Consider the following 17,196-nt stretch of genomic DNA (forward strand, 5'->3'; position numbering starts at 1 on the left):
TGTAAAGCTTCCGTATTGGGGGGCGGTGCCTCTGGCACCCCAAAATGAATGACAGCTCAAGAGAACGGTCGCTTAAGCTTCTGGTTGGTTCGTTTGCGCTAACTTGCATAATGTGGGCAGAGCTTGCGCAAACCCAAAAATAAACGAGGAAGAAACGCTTGATGTGTACTACTTCGTTTTCACGGATCGGTTAAATGCATGGTAAACTAAATACTGTGCTTTTTGCACTTCAATAACAATATCTGACATGATACGCATTTGCATTATCAAACATGTGCTTTAGTTTGCTGTGTGTATTTTAAGCTTTCGTGCTGAAGTCATCTGACATAAAGACTGCACGAGACGGTTGCCATGGCAAGTTCAGAGGTAAAGCTTGTTCACTTTTCTAATGTCAGTACGGGGTTTTGTGTAAAACTATTAAGATATATGTTCAAAAACAACCTGCGGTGATGCATATTGAAATTCTAACCGCAATGTTGCTTTTTTTGCTTTATTCTGTGTTAAACAGGGAAATAAATTATGGGGTGGTCGATTTGTGGGAAGCATCGACCCAGTAATGGAAAGGTTTAATGCGTCTATCTCGTATGACAAGCGCATGTGGCAGGCTGATATTAAAGGAAGTAAAGCATATGCCAAAGCCTTACAGAAAACTGGTCTGGTCACCCAAAACGAGATGGAGCAGATCCTTACAGGTCTTGACAAGGTGATTACAATATCTCACGAGATCTTTAGTATTGAATGTGTAGCAATATAGCTTTATTAACAGTGTCACATTCTTCATGAAATCATCATACAGTGATATGATCTAGTTTAAATATTTACCATCATCACATTGTGCCATAGTCCAGACCCTCTCTGGATCCAAAGTTTAATGCATCACATACAAAACAATACTTCTAAATACACAATAATACAACAAAGCACATGACCACGCTATTGTAAACTTCACTGGGTTGACAGAATATAAACACTACACTATAATGGAACAGTACAGCTGCGTTCATTTATTCAGCATTTCTATATGTATTGTGGCCATTCCAGTCCAATGTCTGTTAAATTTATACAACATTAAACCTCAGGAGCGACATAGAGTCATCCAACAGCAATGAAAGACTGACAGCATGACAAGACGCATGAAAACTGTGACAAACTGCCTTTTCTAAATACATTACACATTAATATTACAGTTGTTTTGCTTAAGAGGGAATAAGAACTTGCATTCTTTGCAGCATTTGATGTCTGAAAAACAATACAGAGCATCTTTTGTTATTCTCACATGTTTCTCAAGTCTTCATTTAGTGCAAATAGAAAGAATATTTTGATTTGACATTTAGGAGAAATATTGTTAGTAGTTCACAAAATCAAACATAACGACCATTTTATGTAATAAATTAAAAGTAACAATAATCTTCATTTTGATTATCAAAACAAATGAGGTATTTAAAAATGTCTAAATGATCAGGTTCATGATGAATGGTCCAGAGGCGAGTTCAGGATCAAAGATGGTGATGAGGATATTCACACCGCTAATGAACGTCGTCTGAAGGTTGGTAGAAAACACTTATGTTCAAAAAAATTGATTTACCCAAATTAAACGTTACAGTTTTTGGAAGTCCAAAAAAACTGAAATTGGTTACTGCCTATTAGTTGTTTTCTCATACTTTGCTATTTTCCTTAACATTTTTGTAAAATAAAATATGAAAACAATATAAAAAAAGTGAAACTTGAATTGCTGGTTTTCTTTTACAGGAGATTATTGGCGATCCAGCTGGAAAGCTTCACACGGGCAGGAGCAGAAATGATCAGGTAGTTTGCCTCGGACCGAATGAAACCTGAATTAGGTCATTATAAATTGAATATATCTTATTTAAACTGGAAGCTTTGTTTGAATTTCTCCTCATTGGCTGGATAGGTTGCAACAGATTCACGGCTGTGGCTACGGGATGCAATTTCCACTCTGAAAAAACAAACTTTACAGCTTATCAACACTATGGTGGAAAGAGCTGCTGTGTAAGGATATACACAGGTTTCTGACTGATCTCAGACTTGTTTTAATATTTCAGATACAGATTATACTAATGTGCACACACCCATCCCAAATCATCTGTTGTTTTACACCAGGGAGATCGACATCCTGTTTCCTGGATACACTCACACACAGAGGGCTCAGCCAATCAGATGGAGTCATTGGATTCTCAGGTGCTCTTTAATAGAGCGATTCCATCTTCAATGTTTTACGGTTTCTTAAAAGTCTTTTGTAAAGTGTTATGACTTCGTACATGTTGACTTTTACATGGTTGCCAGATATCTTGTATTCCTTCAAATAAATGTTTTGTTCTGTTACAATTTTTTAAGTCATGCGGTGGCGTTGAGCAGGGATGTAGAGAGACTGGAGGAAATCAGGAAACGTACTAATGTGATGCCTTTAGGAAGGTCAGTTTTACACACCGCACTCTTTAACTTTGGTTAATGAAACTCTGAGATATACTGATCCAGCTCAAGCTATGTTTAAGGGATTTTATTTGCCTTGTAGCGGAGCCATTGCTGGGAATCCATTCAACATTGACAGAGAACTTCTCCGTAAAGGTTAATAAAACATTGTGAATTTGCTTTCTTGAATTTTAGCTTTCATATTACTCTATGCCTTTTTCTCATTATCTCCATATAACCAGTGATACATGAAGTCTGAAGTCACATATGTGTTTGTCTATACAGTTAAAAAAAGTTCACCTATTTACATTTTATCATCTGATTTTTATTATTCCACAGAACTGAACTTTGACAGTATTAGTATTAACAGCTTGGATGCTACTGGGCAGAGGGATTTTGTAGGTTTGTGTTTTTTTTTGCAATAATCATTTAAGAGTTTAGTAACTTCAAGACATTAGTGTTAATGTCATTCAATCCAACAAATGCACAGCGGAGTTTCTCTTCTGGGGATCGATGTGTCTCACACATCTTAGCAAGATGGCGGAGGATCTGATTTTGTACAATACCAAAGAGTTCTCCTTCATCACATTGTCTGATGCATACAGGTAAGATCTCAAAACACACTTACGGGAGATAAAGAGATGAGATTCATGTTTTCTTGGTATATAATTCATTTGGATTTGTGTTTGTGTGGCAAGTAGAGCATATAGGGATTGTAAACAGATCACATTGTTTGATATTTTGATGTAGGCTTATGCAGCCACGGAAAAAAATGTCAAATTTTCATTTAATCAGCAATTCTATGTATTGTGGCCGGTCCGGTCCGGTCCAGTCCAGTGTTTGTTGAATTTCAACAAAGTTATACCTCATGAGTGACATAAAGTCATCCAACATCAATGTGAAATAATGACAGCATGACAAGACACATGAAACTGTCATTAAAACAAGGTTATCACATCAAAATACATAAATACATGTACAAATTTTACAGTTGTATTGCATAAAATTGAGAGCATCTTTTCAGAGCATTTTTTTTAAATTAGAACTTTAGGAGCGCTATAACTCAGTCACAATATATTTCTGAGTTCGCCATCTTCAGCTTTAGCATCACATCTCACTCGATTTCCAGCTCAGTTGACAATTTGGCTTTCCATCAAGCATTTTCTTCATGTCTAACAGGAAAGAGTAATAGGCCAGCAACACTTGCTGCCCAATGAACAAGAACAAGTCCAGTGTGTTCGTTCTTGTGTCCTCTTAATACTCTGTAATGTTGCCGCAGACACAGCTCATTAGTTTGAAGCCCTTGGGTTTTAAGTATTACCTCTGATGTTACTACATGCTCTCTGGGTTCTGGCGCACCGGTCACGTACGGATATTTCCAACATCAAACTGCTGGTGCCGACGAGCTCCAGGCAGTGCAGCTTATGAACGGTTATTGATTTAAGTGATTTGATCTCAGTTAGGCCCTACTAGTGCTTGTTCTAGCTCATGCAAAAAAGCAAATGACGTTTCTTGTATTCTCTCTTTTATGACCTGTGAAATGTTCTTTCTGTGAACATTAACAGTTTCTCCTAATATTGACTACAGCAGTGGTCTCCAACGTGGTGCCCGTGGGCACCTGGTAGCCCGCATAAACTCTGTAAGGTGCCCGCTAAACACAGGGCTCACCAATAATGCTTAAGACAAGTTGACAAATCTGTGACTTAACCGATCAGCCAAGTGCTACATCGTCATTTACATTTACATTTAGTCATTTAGCAGACGCTTTTATCCAAAGCGACTTACAGATGAGGAAACATTGGAATCAATCATAACAACATGGGCAACAAAATACATAAGTGCATCAAACTAGTCCATTAAAGCCTAGCACAGTATAAAAAGCTAAGAATAGTGAGGTTAGTAAGTGTTTTTTTTTTTTTTCTTCTTTTTTTTTAAAGAAGGAAAGGGAAGAGAATTAGGAAAAATCAATCAGCGACGTGTTGACGGAAGAGATGCGTTTTTAGGCGTTTTTTAAAGTCGTCATGAAAGTTTATTATTAGCAAGTGTTATAAGCTTTAATATATTCAAGTGCAAAAATATCTGAAATAAATCTGAATTTGGTTCTGTAAGCGTAAAAATAATGCATTATATGTTTAAAGTTTGAATGTATGTTATCAACAAGTAGCCCTCTAGAGGATTTTAGATATTTTGGTAGCCCTCGCTTACAAAAAGGTTGGAGACCCCTGGACTACAGGGTGCTGAACATTTTATTTAGTGATTTACTTATTATTTCCAAATAATTCTCCCCAAAATGAAAATGATCATTTACGCACCCTCATGTCATTCCAAACCTGTATGATTTTCTTTCTTCTGCAGAACACAAAATAATATATTTTGAGAAATGTCTCTGTTGTTTTGTGTCCATACAGTTGAAGTCAATGAGGGCCAGTGTTGTTCAGTTACCAGCATTCTTCAAAATATCTTCTTTTGTGTTCTGCAGAATAATGAAAGTCATACATATTTGAAATGCCAGGAACTATAAATTTACGCCACAGAGTGTGTCAAAGTGTGTCTTTATCTGACAGTACTAGATTCCGAGGTCTTGGGTCACAAAATTCCCATTGCTCTAAACAGATTGTTGTACACAGACTGTCTGTTGTGTGCTGAGGGATGCTGTCTGCTCTGTCAGCACTGTTGTTTGTGTTTGTGTGAGCAGCACAGGAAGCAGTCTGATGCCTCAGAAGAAGAACGCAGACAGCCTGGAGCTCATCCGCAGCAAAGCAGGACGAGTGTTTGGCAGAGTAAGACTTGATATTTTATGTAAACCCAAAAAGACGAGAACAAAGGCAAAAGGCAGTAACTTTTACGGTTGGTTAAAAATTAGTTAATGATATTTATGGGACATTCAAGACCTCTTTTATCATGTGGATTACTATCTTAAGTAAATTTCAATGTTTTCTCAAGAAATAAATGAGCTGTAACTTCCAAAAGCCAATGCGGAAATAACAAGGATACATTTTTTAAGTTTTCTCAAGAGTTCTCAAGAGTTGTACATATGTCATTCTTTTGTGTTCATTGTTTTTATGATGCAATGGATTTAATGAATCTTATATGGGTATAAAATAATACATGGGAATCAACAAAGCAAAGCACAGAATGAAAATTCTGTAATCATTTACTCACCCTTGAATTGTTCCAAATCTTCATAAATTTCTTTGTTCTGATGAACACAAAGAAAGATATTTGGAAGATTGCTTGTAACAGCTCTTGGTCACCATTGACTACCATTGTAGGAAAAAATATTCAAAATATCTTCTTTCGTGTTCAACAGAACAAAAAGGGCGAGTAAAGGATGACAGAATTTTCATTTGTGGTGAACTGTTTCTTAAAGTTAAGGGCAAACGGTTTTTGCATGAGTAAACAATGCCAACATTTGATGTTTTATAATAATTTATTTGAGGTGAAATACGACCTGTTTGTTTTCATTGATAGGTTTTGTGAGATTTTCTCTGTCAAATCTTTCAGTCAAAAAACGTTTTTATTATAAACTTTATTATAAAAATGTATGACAACAATTGTTCCTCACAATGATGTATTTATTGTACATTTCACTCCTCTGTAATGCAGTGTGCAGGGTTTCTGATGACTCTTAAAGGCTTACCCAGCACATACAACAAAGACCTACAGGTACAACACATAACAGAGAATATTATTATTATTATTATTCATAACATTATTTCACAATAAAGTTTTTAAATGCAGGAGGACAAGGAGGCCATGTTTGACACCTTTGACACAGTACATGCCGTGCTGCAGGTGACGACAGGTGTCATTTCAACTCTGGAGGTGAGAGACAGGTTTATACCACAAGTTAATGTTGTTTTGTCATGATGTCATGGACAATGGCAATGAAGAACAAAACTGTTACCGCAGTTAAAAAGTAAGCAGGTGAAACATTATAAAAGATCCAAAACGTGTTTGTGCACATAGTGCTCTTAGTCTGGCTGAAATTTGAGCAATAAAAATTTTCATGCCCTTTCACTGATGGATCTTGATTGTAAGAACACTGTGGCTTTTTCATTCTTCAGATAAACCAGAAGGCAATGGAAGAGGCTCTCAGTCCAGACATGCTGGCCACTGATCTGGCTTACTATCTGGTCAGAAAGGGAGTGAGTATAACTAGAGTATTCATCCATCCATAGCTTTATTTCTCAGCTTAAGTTCTTAGTAGCGTATCCATCAATGCATCTTGTAGATGCCATTCAGAGAAGCCCACAGCTGTGCTGGTAAAGCCGTCTACATTGCAGAGTCCAAGAAGATCCCTTTGAATCAACTCACTGTTGAGGATTTACATACAGTCAGGTCAGCAAGAACAAACACAGAACATATCAATGCATCCTGATCATTTTCTTTTTTGTTTAACCATCTTTCTCTCTCTCTCTCTCTCTCTCTCTCTCTCTCTCTCTCTCTCTCTCCTCTCTCTCTATATTTTTAGCCCTTTGTTTGATTGTGACATTTGTACAGTGTGGGACTACAGCAGTAGTGTGGAACAGTACAGCGCCCCCGGTGGCACTGCCAAGTGTAGCGTCACAGCTCAGATTGAACACTTCAGAAGCTGGTTACAAACACAACATCAGTGACCAATTTTTTTCAAGTCACATGCTCAATAAAATAAAATGTATCTTAGAGTTTGTGCAGTCATTTAAAGTTTTATTTACAGTCACATAAAATTTTCACTGTACAACTGGAATTTGTTTCAATTACAAGTTTAATCATACACTTACATCCATAGGAAACACTCTATTTATCAGGACTTCATATCTTTATTTGATTTTAAATCAATAGTTATAAAGACCTCTGTAGTTTGCATAAACATAATATACTAACAGTGGAAATTTTATTATAAAATTTGACAGAGAAAAATGAAATTTCTGCTGATCATGTATAAATACAATTATATTATTAAAAACTTAAACAAATCATGTGACTAGTGCAACAATCTAATTTCTATGGGGGAAATGCATTAGTGCATTGCATTCCAAATGTAAGACATTTTAGGATACTTCATACTTAATAAAGTTAAAAGGTTGACCTCAGTATTGAAAAAATAAAATCTCAATACATTCTCATCTGAGATTTCAAGTTTGGCATCAGTAGACAAAGCGGCACCATTCGAGCACTCATAACGTAGCGTCTGGAACAATTTTCTTTTGTTCCTTGATGTTCCCTTGAATGAATAGTACAATAGAACATCTAGCATTATGAGAGACGGTGTTCTCTACCATTCAACCAAAACACATTTGTTGTCCAAAAGCACAAAAGAAGCACAGAAACAGGGCGATTAGACCTGGCAGTACACGCGCACTGTCACTTTTCACAGACGTGTACACAATTCGTTTATTCAGATTCTGCATGGGACGGAATATTCCGGTCATGGGTTTTTCTGTCCCGAATAACAGCTGTTGAGTCACTAATGCCAGCTGAAACAGAAAAACTGTGAATTAAAATCAGTAGCCTTTAGACAGTTTCAGCGGCAAACAACGTAAACAAAGGATTATTAAACATTAATATAATAAAATATTAAATTGTTATATTATAACCAAACACAGACCGGACGTTAACTTTGACATGGCGTGTACATCCGATGAATGTATATAGTCTATTCATATACATTTCTAGTGATCAAATATGGAAGCTTGAATAGTAAATACACTATTCCTGTAATGATACTTTGAATCTAGATGTAGGTTTGGTATACCTGCTTTTGGCTAATGGGCAGAGTCTGATGAAACACAGTCCACACAACAATCTGGTCACACCCTGGAGTGGTCAAGGAGCCTGAGTACCGATAGTAACTCAGTTTACTCGCAGGAAGGATGATGTCAGCCAGTCTAAACCCTAAAATGACACTGTTGTTCCCTTTAAATCGTAGGGAACAATGAAAAGAAAGTGACATTTTGATTGTTGAAAATACTTTTATGTAAAACAAAACTGAAGCATCACAAATTGAAATATGAAAAAAAGCTTCCTTATTAGTTTAAGTTGAATCAAACTGAGTTGAATTTAAATTACAGATGCACCGATATATCGGCCAATAATATTTGCCCCTAAAAAGCAATTTTCGGATATCGGTTTTAGTTTAAAAACAGCCGGTGATCACAGCTGATATATCCTGTCTATTATTTACATTTAGAAAGTTAAAAAATATTAATTTAATGTTCAGAATCTGTGTCGGCAGATTTCACTAAATGGCGTATCGTATCGGTGGAGAAATTTAGTATCGATGCATCAGGTAATTTAAATGATAGTAAACAGACTTTTAAACTCATTCGAGTGAGTTTATTCAAATTTACATACTAGTGACTTGTGAAGCCAGTTTAATTCAATTTAAAGATGTAAACTACAGTTTTATGGTAAAATAGAAGATTAATTTTGCAGTGTTATATTTTAAATATACTGTGCAGTAGGGCTCACCTTCATACCGAACTCTTCCTAAAGCCTCTATAACTCTATCAAATCGTTTGTTTGGCTCTGGAGTGACCTGAAAAGAATGATAATTTTTTCAGTCTTTTGCAATAGGGCAGTATTGCTTGACTGCACTGTCAGTTGCTCAAGGTAAGCGTCTGCTTAATGCATAAGTGTCATTATCTACATGGCCCATTAAGAGCTCAAAAGCTCACTTTTGCTTTTCAAGTATCAAAGAGAAAAGATGATACATGGTAGCAGTACCTCAAAAAAGAAGGCAAGTGCTGCTACCCCCGTCGTGTCACTCTCGGCCTCCTGCAAGCTGCTGTACTTCTCTTTAATGTGAACAATGTGGAGCTGCGTTAAACAAAATAACCAAGATAAAATCAAACGATTGTCAATGTTTCCATCTCACATATACTGTATAATGTAAAGTTCTGATTTGGGATTCAGACCTCCATAGAATAGCGCTCCCCATCCACAGAGTGTTCCGAGCCAGGCACATGCTCCTCTCCCCAGTGCAGATGAAACTGAACGGCCTTGTATGTGGACGTTAGACCGCCGCCACGGACCCGCACAGATGAAGGAAGTGTGAAGTGAGCTACAAAAATGCAACCTGTTATTAGTATTGTACTAACATTAGTCCATTAATTGAATTTGATCAATTAAACTGAATTTCACATCCACCTGAGTGTCCGTGATTTTCCACAGTGATGTTGACACCGTCCTCATGACCCTCGAAGATGAAGCCGGTCAGATTTGAGTCATGTTGTACCTTGCGTGTGACAATATTGATGGGTGACTGGCTCTGTCCTCCACATTTTGGATAAATCTTGTGCCAGTGATTCGGCTCTGAACCACACAAATGAAACAATTACATTCTTCTGATCAAATGTTCATTCTGCTCAACTATAGGAGAAACGTTACACAAGAGCTTTTATTTTAGTGGATGACTTTGCAAAACGTCCAGGTACAGTGTTCTTACCTTTACATGTGTCATTGCATGAGAACTGGCTCTGGTAGCACCACTCACCTGGAACAGAGAGACAAGCCTGATGAAACTGGTTTTACGGACGACTACTGGAAAGTATTCAGATCGTGACTTGACGCTAAGGTTCAGAGCAGTCTTATGGACCATAGTTACAGTGCTGGTCATTAACTAACAATTTTGTTTGTTTTGCGGTCGTATGCAGGCATGCTCTGATTGGTTAAGTATTTCCTGATAATCATTGAGCCATCTAACTGGATTCCCCTCCTGATCACCTGCAACATGTGATGAAACGCAAAGGCACCTTAAGCTTTCCGTTTTAACGCTGTCTACATGTGAACCCGCTGATTTTCAGCTTACACATTACAATAGTTCGATTTTCTATTTTAACCATCTTCTATAGTAATATCACAATTTCCAAACTCAATGGTTGCGCATGGAATCTGATGCTGCATGAGAAAAGCTGTGCATGTAACAACACAACAACGTAATTATGAAAGTGACAAAAGTCTCTGATCTGATCATATCCAGTACAAAATTCAGAAGAAGAACTTTGAAGTTCTCAGACAATCAAATTGAAACACTTTGCACTAGAGGTCTTCACGGGTCCACTTAGATCCGAAAACCCGAGATCCGACCCGAGACCCGAGCGGGTTCGGGTCTAAAAGATTCACGGGAGCTTCGGACACGGGTCGGGTATATTATTAGTGTCTTCGGGTAATATAAAGTAAAAAATTGTTTTGCTTAATTGACCCGAGGAAGACCCGAACTATCCTGTACAATCAGTGGCGGTTCTACATTGAATTGCACCCCGGGCGAGAACATCTTTGGGCGTACCACTGTAGTTGTAATGTAATTTTACCACTGTAGTTGAGGTCAAGAAAAGTATACATGACATTGTTATAAAACAATTTGACAGAGTATTAACACTTAATGATATTTTACTGACATTCAATTTGTACCACTGGAAAAAAAGTGGTCAGAAAAAGATTCATGACAGTTATAATGGCCTCATGACAGCCTTATTGGTTATTTGTAATCACGTGTTTTGTTGTGTTCACTTCCGTTTCCTTTATATCCGGTGTGTTATATTGTTTGTCGTGGTTGGTAGGGGGTGAGCGATGGGATGGCCAACTTTCTGTTGACCGTACAAGTAAAATGTTTGTTCTGTCAAATAAAACAACTGTGAAGCGTACAGAAGTGTCTCTAAGGCAATATGGTTAGATGCCGAAACACCAGCTAAGTAGTGTCTTACATTCAATTATTAATCTGCTATGTCATGTTTTTTAACATGACATAGCAGTGACTTTTGTCACTTTTGTCACTTTCATAATTACGTTGTTGTGTTGTTACATGCACAGCTTTTCTCATGCAGCATCAGATTCCATGCGCAACCATTGAGTTTGGAAATTGTGATATTACTATAGAAGATGGTTAAAATGAACCAAGAATACTGCTTAACTATTGATGGATGTTCCATAAAACCCTCATCTTCAGCTAAGAATCTTGGCTTTATATTCGATAGTACTCTGTCATTTGAGAACCAGGTCGCCAACACCTGTAAGATTGCGATTTTCCATCTTAAAAATATATCTAAATTACGTCATATGCTGTCATCATTAGATGCGGAGAAGCTTATACATGCCTTTATGACATCAAGACTAGATTACTGTAATGCACTATTAGGTGGTTGCCCTGCAGGCCTATTACAAAAACTCCAACTGGTCCAAAATGCGGCAGCTCGAGTTCTTACACGTACAAAAAAGTATGAGCATATTAGCCCGGTTCTGTCAACCTTGCACTGGTTACCTATAAAGCATCGCATAAATTTTAAAATCTTGCTTATTACCTATAAAGCCTTGCATGGTTTAGCTCCTCACTACTTGAGAGAACTTCTTACGTATTATAGTCCATCACGTGCACTACGCTCTCAGGCGTCAGGTCAGTTGGTAATACCTAGAATTTCAAAATCAAGTGCAGGCGGCAGATCCTTTTCTTATCTAGCGCCTAAACTTTGGAACAGTCTTCCCTGCAATGTCCGGGAGGCGGACACACTCTGTCAGTTTAAATCTAGACTAAAGACGCATCTTTTTAATCTTGCATACACTAGATTATCATAATACATGTATTTCAAAGATCTAGGCTGCACTAGTTAGATCAACCGGAACCAGGGACACTTCCAATAACAACTGATGCATTTGTTGCATCAAAGAGTGCAGAACAGTACTCTACTCTCAGCCAGTCTTGTCTCATTGTTCCAAGGTTACAAGAGCGGAGCGGGCAGGGCGCAATCCATTCCTAGACCTGACAAATGCTGGACGAAGGAAGTGACGTCCCTACAAAACTTCAGCCACTATTAGATTATTAATGATAATTTTAAATCTATTTTTTTTTATTTTCGCCTTGTTGTGCAAGCACTGTTGAGCTTGTGCAGAGGCTGCAGTTTTTGCCAGAGGGGAACTGGAATCCCCTGGTTAGGCCTGGTTTCCCTCCGAGGTTTTTTTTCTCCTCCAATGGAGTTTTGGGTTCCTCGCCACCGTTTGCATACTGTTTTGCACTGTTTTGCCTGGCCGGGGGGGCTGCTAGAATTTGGTTGTCTTATTTAATTAACACTGCATATAGGAATTTATTGTGTGTCTGATATTTGACCTGTGTTTTGAATTCCATAACCTTTTATGTTTTACTTATAGTCATTTTTTTCTTGTACAGCTGCTTTGTAACAATGAAAATTGTAAAAAGCACTATATAAATAAAGCTGAGTTGAGAGTTGAGAGTTTTTATGACAATTATGACAGGTTAAGATGTATTGGTTAATGTAAAGTTGTCAACAAAGACCTCAAACAAACAATATTTGCATTAAAAATGTCATAATTGAGCGAATGACACTTAAGGACAGTTGTCATAAACATGCATAAAACCTTCATATTCATGACATGTGTGATGTAGCAAATAAATAGCAAAGGTTATGTTCGTCTTAGAAACTAGCTACAGATTGGAAAATTCTGTTTGCTCATTACGGGACCTTACGTTAACCCAACTGATGGAAATAAATATTAATGACTGAACTTAAAACAGTTTTGTTGCAAAGCACAATATTATGGTGAAATTAGATCTCGTGTTTGTTGACTTAAAACAAAATTTGTTGTCGGTTACCTACCCTGCGGGGCCTCGAACCGGCGTCCGTCCGAATGATAGTCAGGCGCTCTAACGACTAGGCTAAACAGATGACAACATAGATAGTAATCATAAACTGAAAGAACATTATAGTTGCATACCTTTATATTTTCAGCATGCAGGGGCGCCAATTTGCCAATTCCCCACACAATGAATGAATGATAGATAATAGAAAACCGATTCGCGGCGGCCACCCCCGGGCGACTGCCCGGTTCGCCCGTGCCTAAAACCGCCACTGTGTACACAACAAATTTTGTTTTAAGTCAACAAACACGAGATCTAATTTCACCATAATATTGTGATTTGCAACAAAACTGTTTTAAGTTCAGTCATTAATATTTATTTCCATCAGTTGGGTTAACGTAAGGTCCCGTAATGAGCAAACAGAATTTTCCAATCAGTAGCCAGTTTCTAAGACGAACATAACCTTTGCTATTTATTTGCTACATCACACATGTCATGAATATGAAGGTTTTATGCATGTTTATGACAACTGTCCTTTAGTGTCATTCGCTCAATTATGACATTTTTAATGCAAATATTGTTTGTTGGAGGTCTTTGTTGACAACTTTACATTAACCAATACATCTTAACCTGTCATAATTGTCATAAAAACATGACATAGCAGATTAATAATTGAATGTAAGACACTACTTAGCTGGTGTTTCGGCATCTAACCATATTGCCTTAGAGACACTTCTGTACGCTTCACAGTTGTTTTATTTGACAGAACAAACATTTTACTTGTACGGTCAACAGAAAGTTGGCCATCCCATCGCTCACCCCCTACCAACCACGACAAACAATATAACACACCGGATATAAAGGAAACGGAAGTGAACACAACAAAACACGTGATTACAAATAACCATTAAGAAGATAAATGAATTAAGGCCACTACAGCTGGGTTAACTGTCATATTGGTTTTGACATTGGCTGTCATGAGGCCATTATAACTATCATGAATCTTTTTCTGACCACTTTTTTTCCAGTGGTACAAATTGAATGTCAGTAAAATATCATTAAGTGTTAATACTCCGTCAAACTGTTTTATAACAATGTCATGTATACTTTTCTTGACCTCAACTACAGTGGTACAATTACATTTTAATGACAAATTCAATTTGTACCACTGTAGTTTAGGTCAAGAAAAATATGACATAATTTAGTTTTTTCGAGGGGGGGGGGCGCCCAAAGATGTTCTCGCCCGGGGTGCAATTCAATGTAGAACCGCCACTGGCAGGTCTTTCTCGGGTTCGGGTAAAAAGTGATTCGGGTCATTTCAGGTCGGGTAAAGATCTTTGGACCCGAGAAGACCTCTACCTTGCACAAGGTTAGCCTTTGTTAAAAAATAACCCCTTTGAATTCAATAACCCAAAATGCACTGCACTACAGACGAGATTAACCAGTGACAGAATCCAAACTGTCAGATCATATGTTGCATTTACAGTTTATGGAAATGAATAACATCATATTTACATTTTGTTTGCTTTTAATATTATTAAGTTCTTCGGAAGAGGTTATCAGTGTGCTTGCCAAAATAATGCACAGCTTTTGCCCCAGCAAATCTGTACGTTTCACTTTTTGGATGTATGAATGTTATATGCTTAACACATCATTCACATCCCACTTGGTTTTGTATGATTCCTCGGTTCTTTAGCTCAACAGCATGTGTTGGCAATGTAAAGGTCATGGCCATGGGTTTGATTCCAAGAAAAAAAGACATGCTCATAGTTCACCCAAAAATGAAAATCCTGTCATCATTTTCTCACCCTCATGTCATTTTAAACCTGCAAAACACAAAAGAAGATTTTTAAAGAATGCTGGTAACCGAACAACAGCGGTACCCATCCACTTCTATTGTATGGACACAAATCCAATGCAAGTGTACCGCCGTTTTTCGGTAACCAATTTTCCTCAAAATATCTTCTTTTGTGTTTTGCAGAAGACAGAAAATTATACTGCACAGGTTTGAAATGACAAGAGGGTCTCTGCCAAATGCATGAATGTAAACACACATGCGTTCCTATTTACATGCAGAAATATACAAAATATAATCTTAGGGCATATAAGTCTAGGACAACCAGGGTGTGCAGAAAAGACACAAAGCAATTTTGCCCTCTTTTTCAAGATAGTCCAAGAATGCAGATTGCACTCCACTGAAAGTAAAAGGAGCAGAAAAAAGAAAGTCTACGTTTTGACTAAAATGATACTAGGGTGTTTATGCATAGGTGCTGTGATAAGTGTGTTGTGCCAACAAAACAAACCCGCTACAAACATTTTCCCACAGCGATTAGCAAGTACATGTATTTTAACGCCACCATAATTACGAGAAATATGAGATCTAACATAATACTCTTTGTGAATTTATTAAGAAATAAGTCGTTTTATTGTTATGTATACATTACGCGTCAATGTTTGTTTACATTTCTTTCCTAGCAGGCTCCAAAGATCTGACACTATATCTGGGACTTGAAAACATATTTAAACCTGGAAACACCAATAAAGTAAGGAGGAAATACATATTTAAAAACTAGGAAAAGGTGATATTGAAGTGATGTAACATAAAGACCTAATTTAATTGAATAAGCCTCCTCTCTATTACTAGATAACTAATGAAATGTAAGTATGTTAACTTCTTTGTGTAAAAGGTCAGAATTCCTTTGCTTCCATTAAAACACAAAAGATGCTCTTTGGAACATTCACAAAGCATGCTGGGAAAACATGGATCAGCAGGTTTTGCACAGATGTGTGAAGTCTTTGCCAGCTGAAGTGTGCAGTCATGAATGCATGTATTTTAGTGGTCTTTAGGACTCTTCAGTACATTGAACAGTAACATTTGTAAGATTATGCTTTTGTTAATAATTTTTAAATTTTGTAATAATTTAGAAAAATAATAATAAATGCTAAAATACCATAATCATCCAACTTGATGACTAAAAAAAACATCAGCAGCTGTCATCCAGAGAGAGAGAGAGAGAGAGAGAGAGAGAGAGAGAGAGAGAGAGAGAGAGAGAGAGAGAGAGACAGAGAGACAGAGAGACAGAGAGACAGAGAGACAGAGAGACAGAGAGACAGAGAGACAGAGAGACAGAGAGACAGAGAGACAGAGAGACAGAGAGACAGAGAGAGAGAGAACAGACTTACCTGAGCACAGTTTTAGAGCCAACAGAACTGATGAGAGACACAGAACAAATGCCATGCCTATATGCTAACACAATTCTCACTGCCTGGTGTTGCAGGAATCAATTTTATACAGTAGGGGAAAGGAAGGAGGAGAGAGGGAGGTTTACAGGTAAAAGGTGAAATGAAAGGTGTAAGTAACTTGGGCAGCAAACAGGCCCACAGTGACGTTGTTTAACTCATAATACAACCTGGGGCAACAGAGGGCAGTTCAACTTAATGAAGTGTTCCCTCTACTCTGCTAAATTACCTTGTGTCATCATAAGACATGTAGAGGGCACTGTTCTAAAGAGCAAAGCAAACCATAGGACAAACATTTGAAATCCCCTTTTAAGTTTCTTTGCAAAATCTGTTATATGAATGTTTGATGGAATATGAAGAAAATATTCATTTAAAATAAGAAGGAATTGTATGTATTGGCTTTGTTACAGTTGTTTCGCATGATTTTTTGATTTGGCACTGTATAGCAATGCGTTTTATCATTAACATGAATGTCTGTGAAAATGTTTTATATTACTTAAATTTAATTTTGTATTTTATTTTTTATCTGTTTATGAAGGCTACACCACATATTGTCTCAAAGTCATTTAATAAAAATATTGTATTACTAAATTTAAATCTTTATGTATTTATTATTTTATTGTGTGTTTTATCCATTTATTTATTTTATTTGCTGGCTACACCAACCAATATTGTTATGAAAGTAATTTAATACAAATATTTTATTAACTTAAATTTTTTATTTAAAATTACTTTGATATATTTAACTGTGTTATCCATTTATTTAAATAAAATTGTTTGATGGCCACACCACCAGATAGTTTAAATATTTGTAAAATATTATGGAAGCAACATTTTAGACAACATTCTCCTCTTTTTACATTCAATCAACTGGGTCATCCAACAGGATGAATGAACAGTAGTTGTTCATTAAGCTACATACTGTATTGTCGTGAGCGTGGAGAAAGGACCCAATT

At 37.0% G+C, this 17,196-nt stretch overlaps 2 protein-coding genes across 6 annotated transcripts; one reads left to right on the plus strand and one right to left on the minus strand.

Moving 5' to 3' along the window:
- Positions 1–73: 73 nt before the first annotated feature.
- On the plus strand, positions 74–7,385 carry asl (argininosuccinate lyase). 5 transcript variants are annotated; one of them, XM_079485842.1, is made up of 17 exons: positions 74–201; positions 304–366; positions 509–703; positions 1,463–1,546; positions 1,750–1,806; positions 1,913–2,010; positions 2,122–2,199; positions 2,356–2,433; positions 2,534–2,586; positions 2,770–2,832; positions 2,921–3,035; positions 5,126–5,210; positions 6,037–6,096; positions 6,172–6,255; positions 6,498–6,578; positions 6,665–6,771; positions 6,905–7,385. In XM_079485842.1, exons 2-17 carry the CDS (start codon positions 352–354, stop codon positions 7,047–7,049), a joined length of 1,398 nt encoding a protein of 465 aa, XP_079341968.1. In that variant the 5' UTR covers positions 74–201; positions 304–351; the 3' UTR covers positions 7,050–7,385. The 5 variants fall into 5 exon arrangements, with proteins under 5 accessions (XP_079341968.1, XP_079341971.1, XP_079341969.1 ...); XM_079485845.1 differs by having other exon boundaries at positions 6,934–7,381; XM_079485844.1 differs by having other exon boundaries at positions 136–201; positions 284–366.
- ca4c (carbonic anhydrase IV c) lies at positions 7,096–16,296 on the minus strand. The gene is made up of 8 exons (XM_079485847.1): positions 16,184–16,296; positions 9,860–9,907; positions 9,562–9,726; positions 9,330–9,475; positions 9,139–9,231; positions 8,884–8,950; positions 8,168–8,328; positions 7,096–7,889 (listed from the first exon to the last, which is right to left on the minus strand). Exons 1-8 carry the CDS (start codon positions 16,236–16,238, stop codon positions 7,695–7,697), a joined length of 930 nt encoding a protein of 309 aa, XP_079341973.1. The 5' UTR covers positions 16,239–16,296; the 3' UTR covers positions 7,096–7,694.
- Between the last annotated feature and the right edge of the window lie 900 nt (positions 16,297–17,196).

The sequence above is a fragment of the Barbatula barbatula genome, assembly GCF_947034865.1.
Source record: "Barbatula barbatula genome assembly, chromosome: 22".
Lineage (NCBI taxonomy): Eukaryota > Metazoa > Chordata > Actinopteri > Cypriniformes > Nemacheilidae > Barbatula > Barbatula barbatula.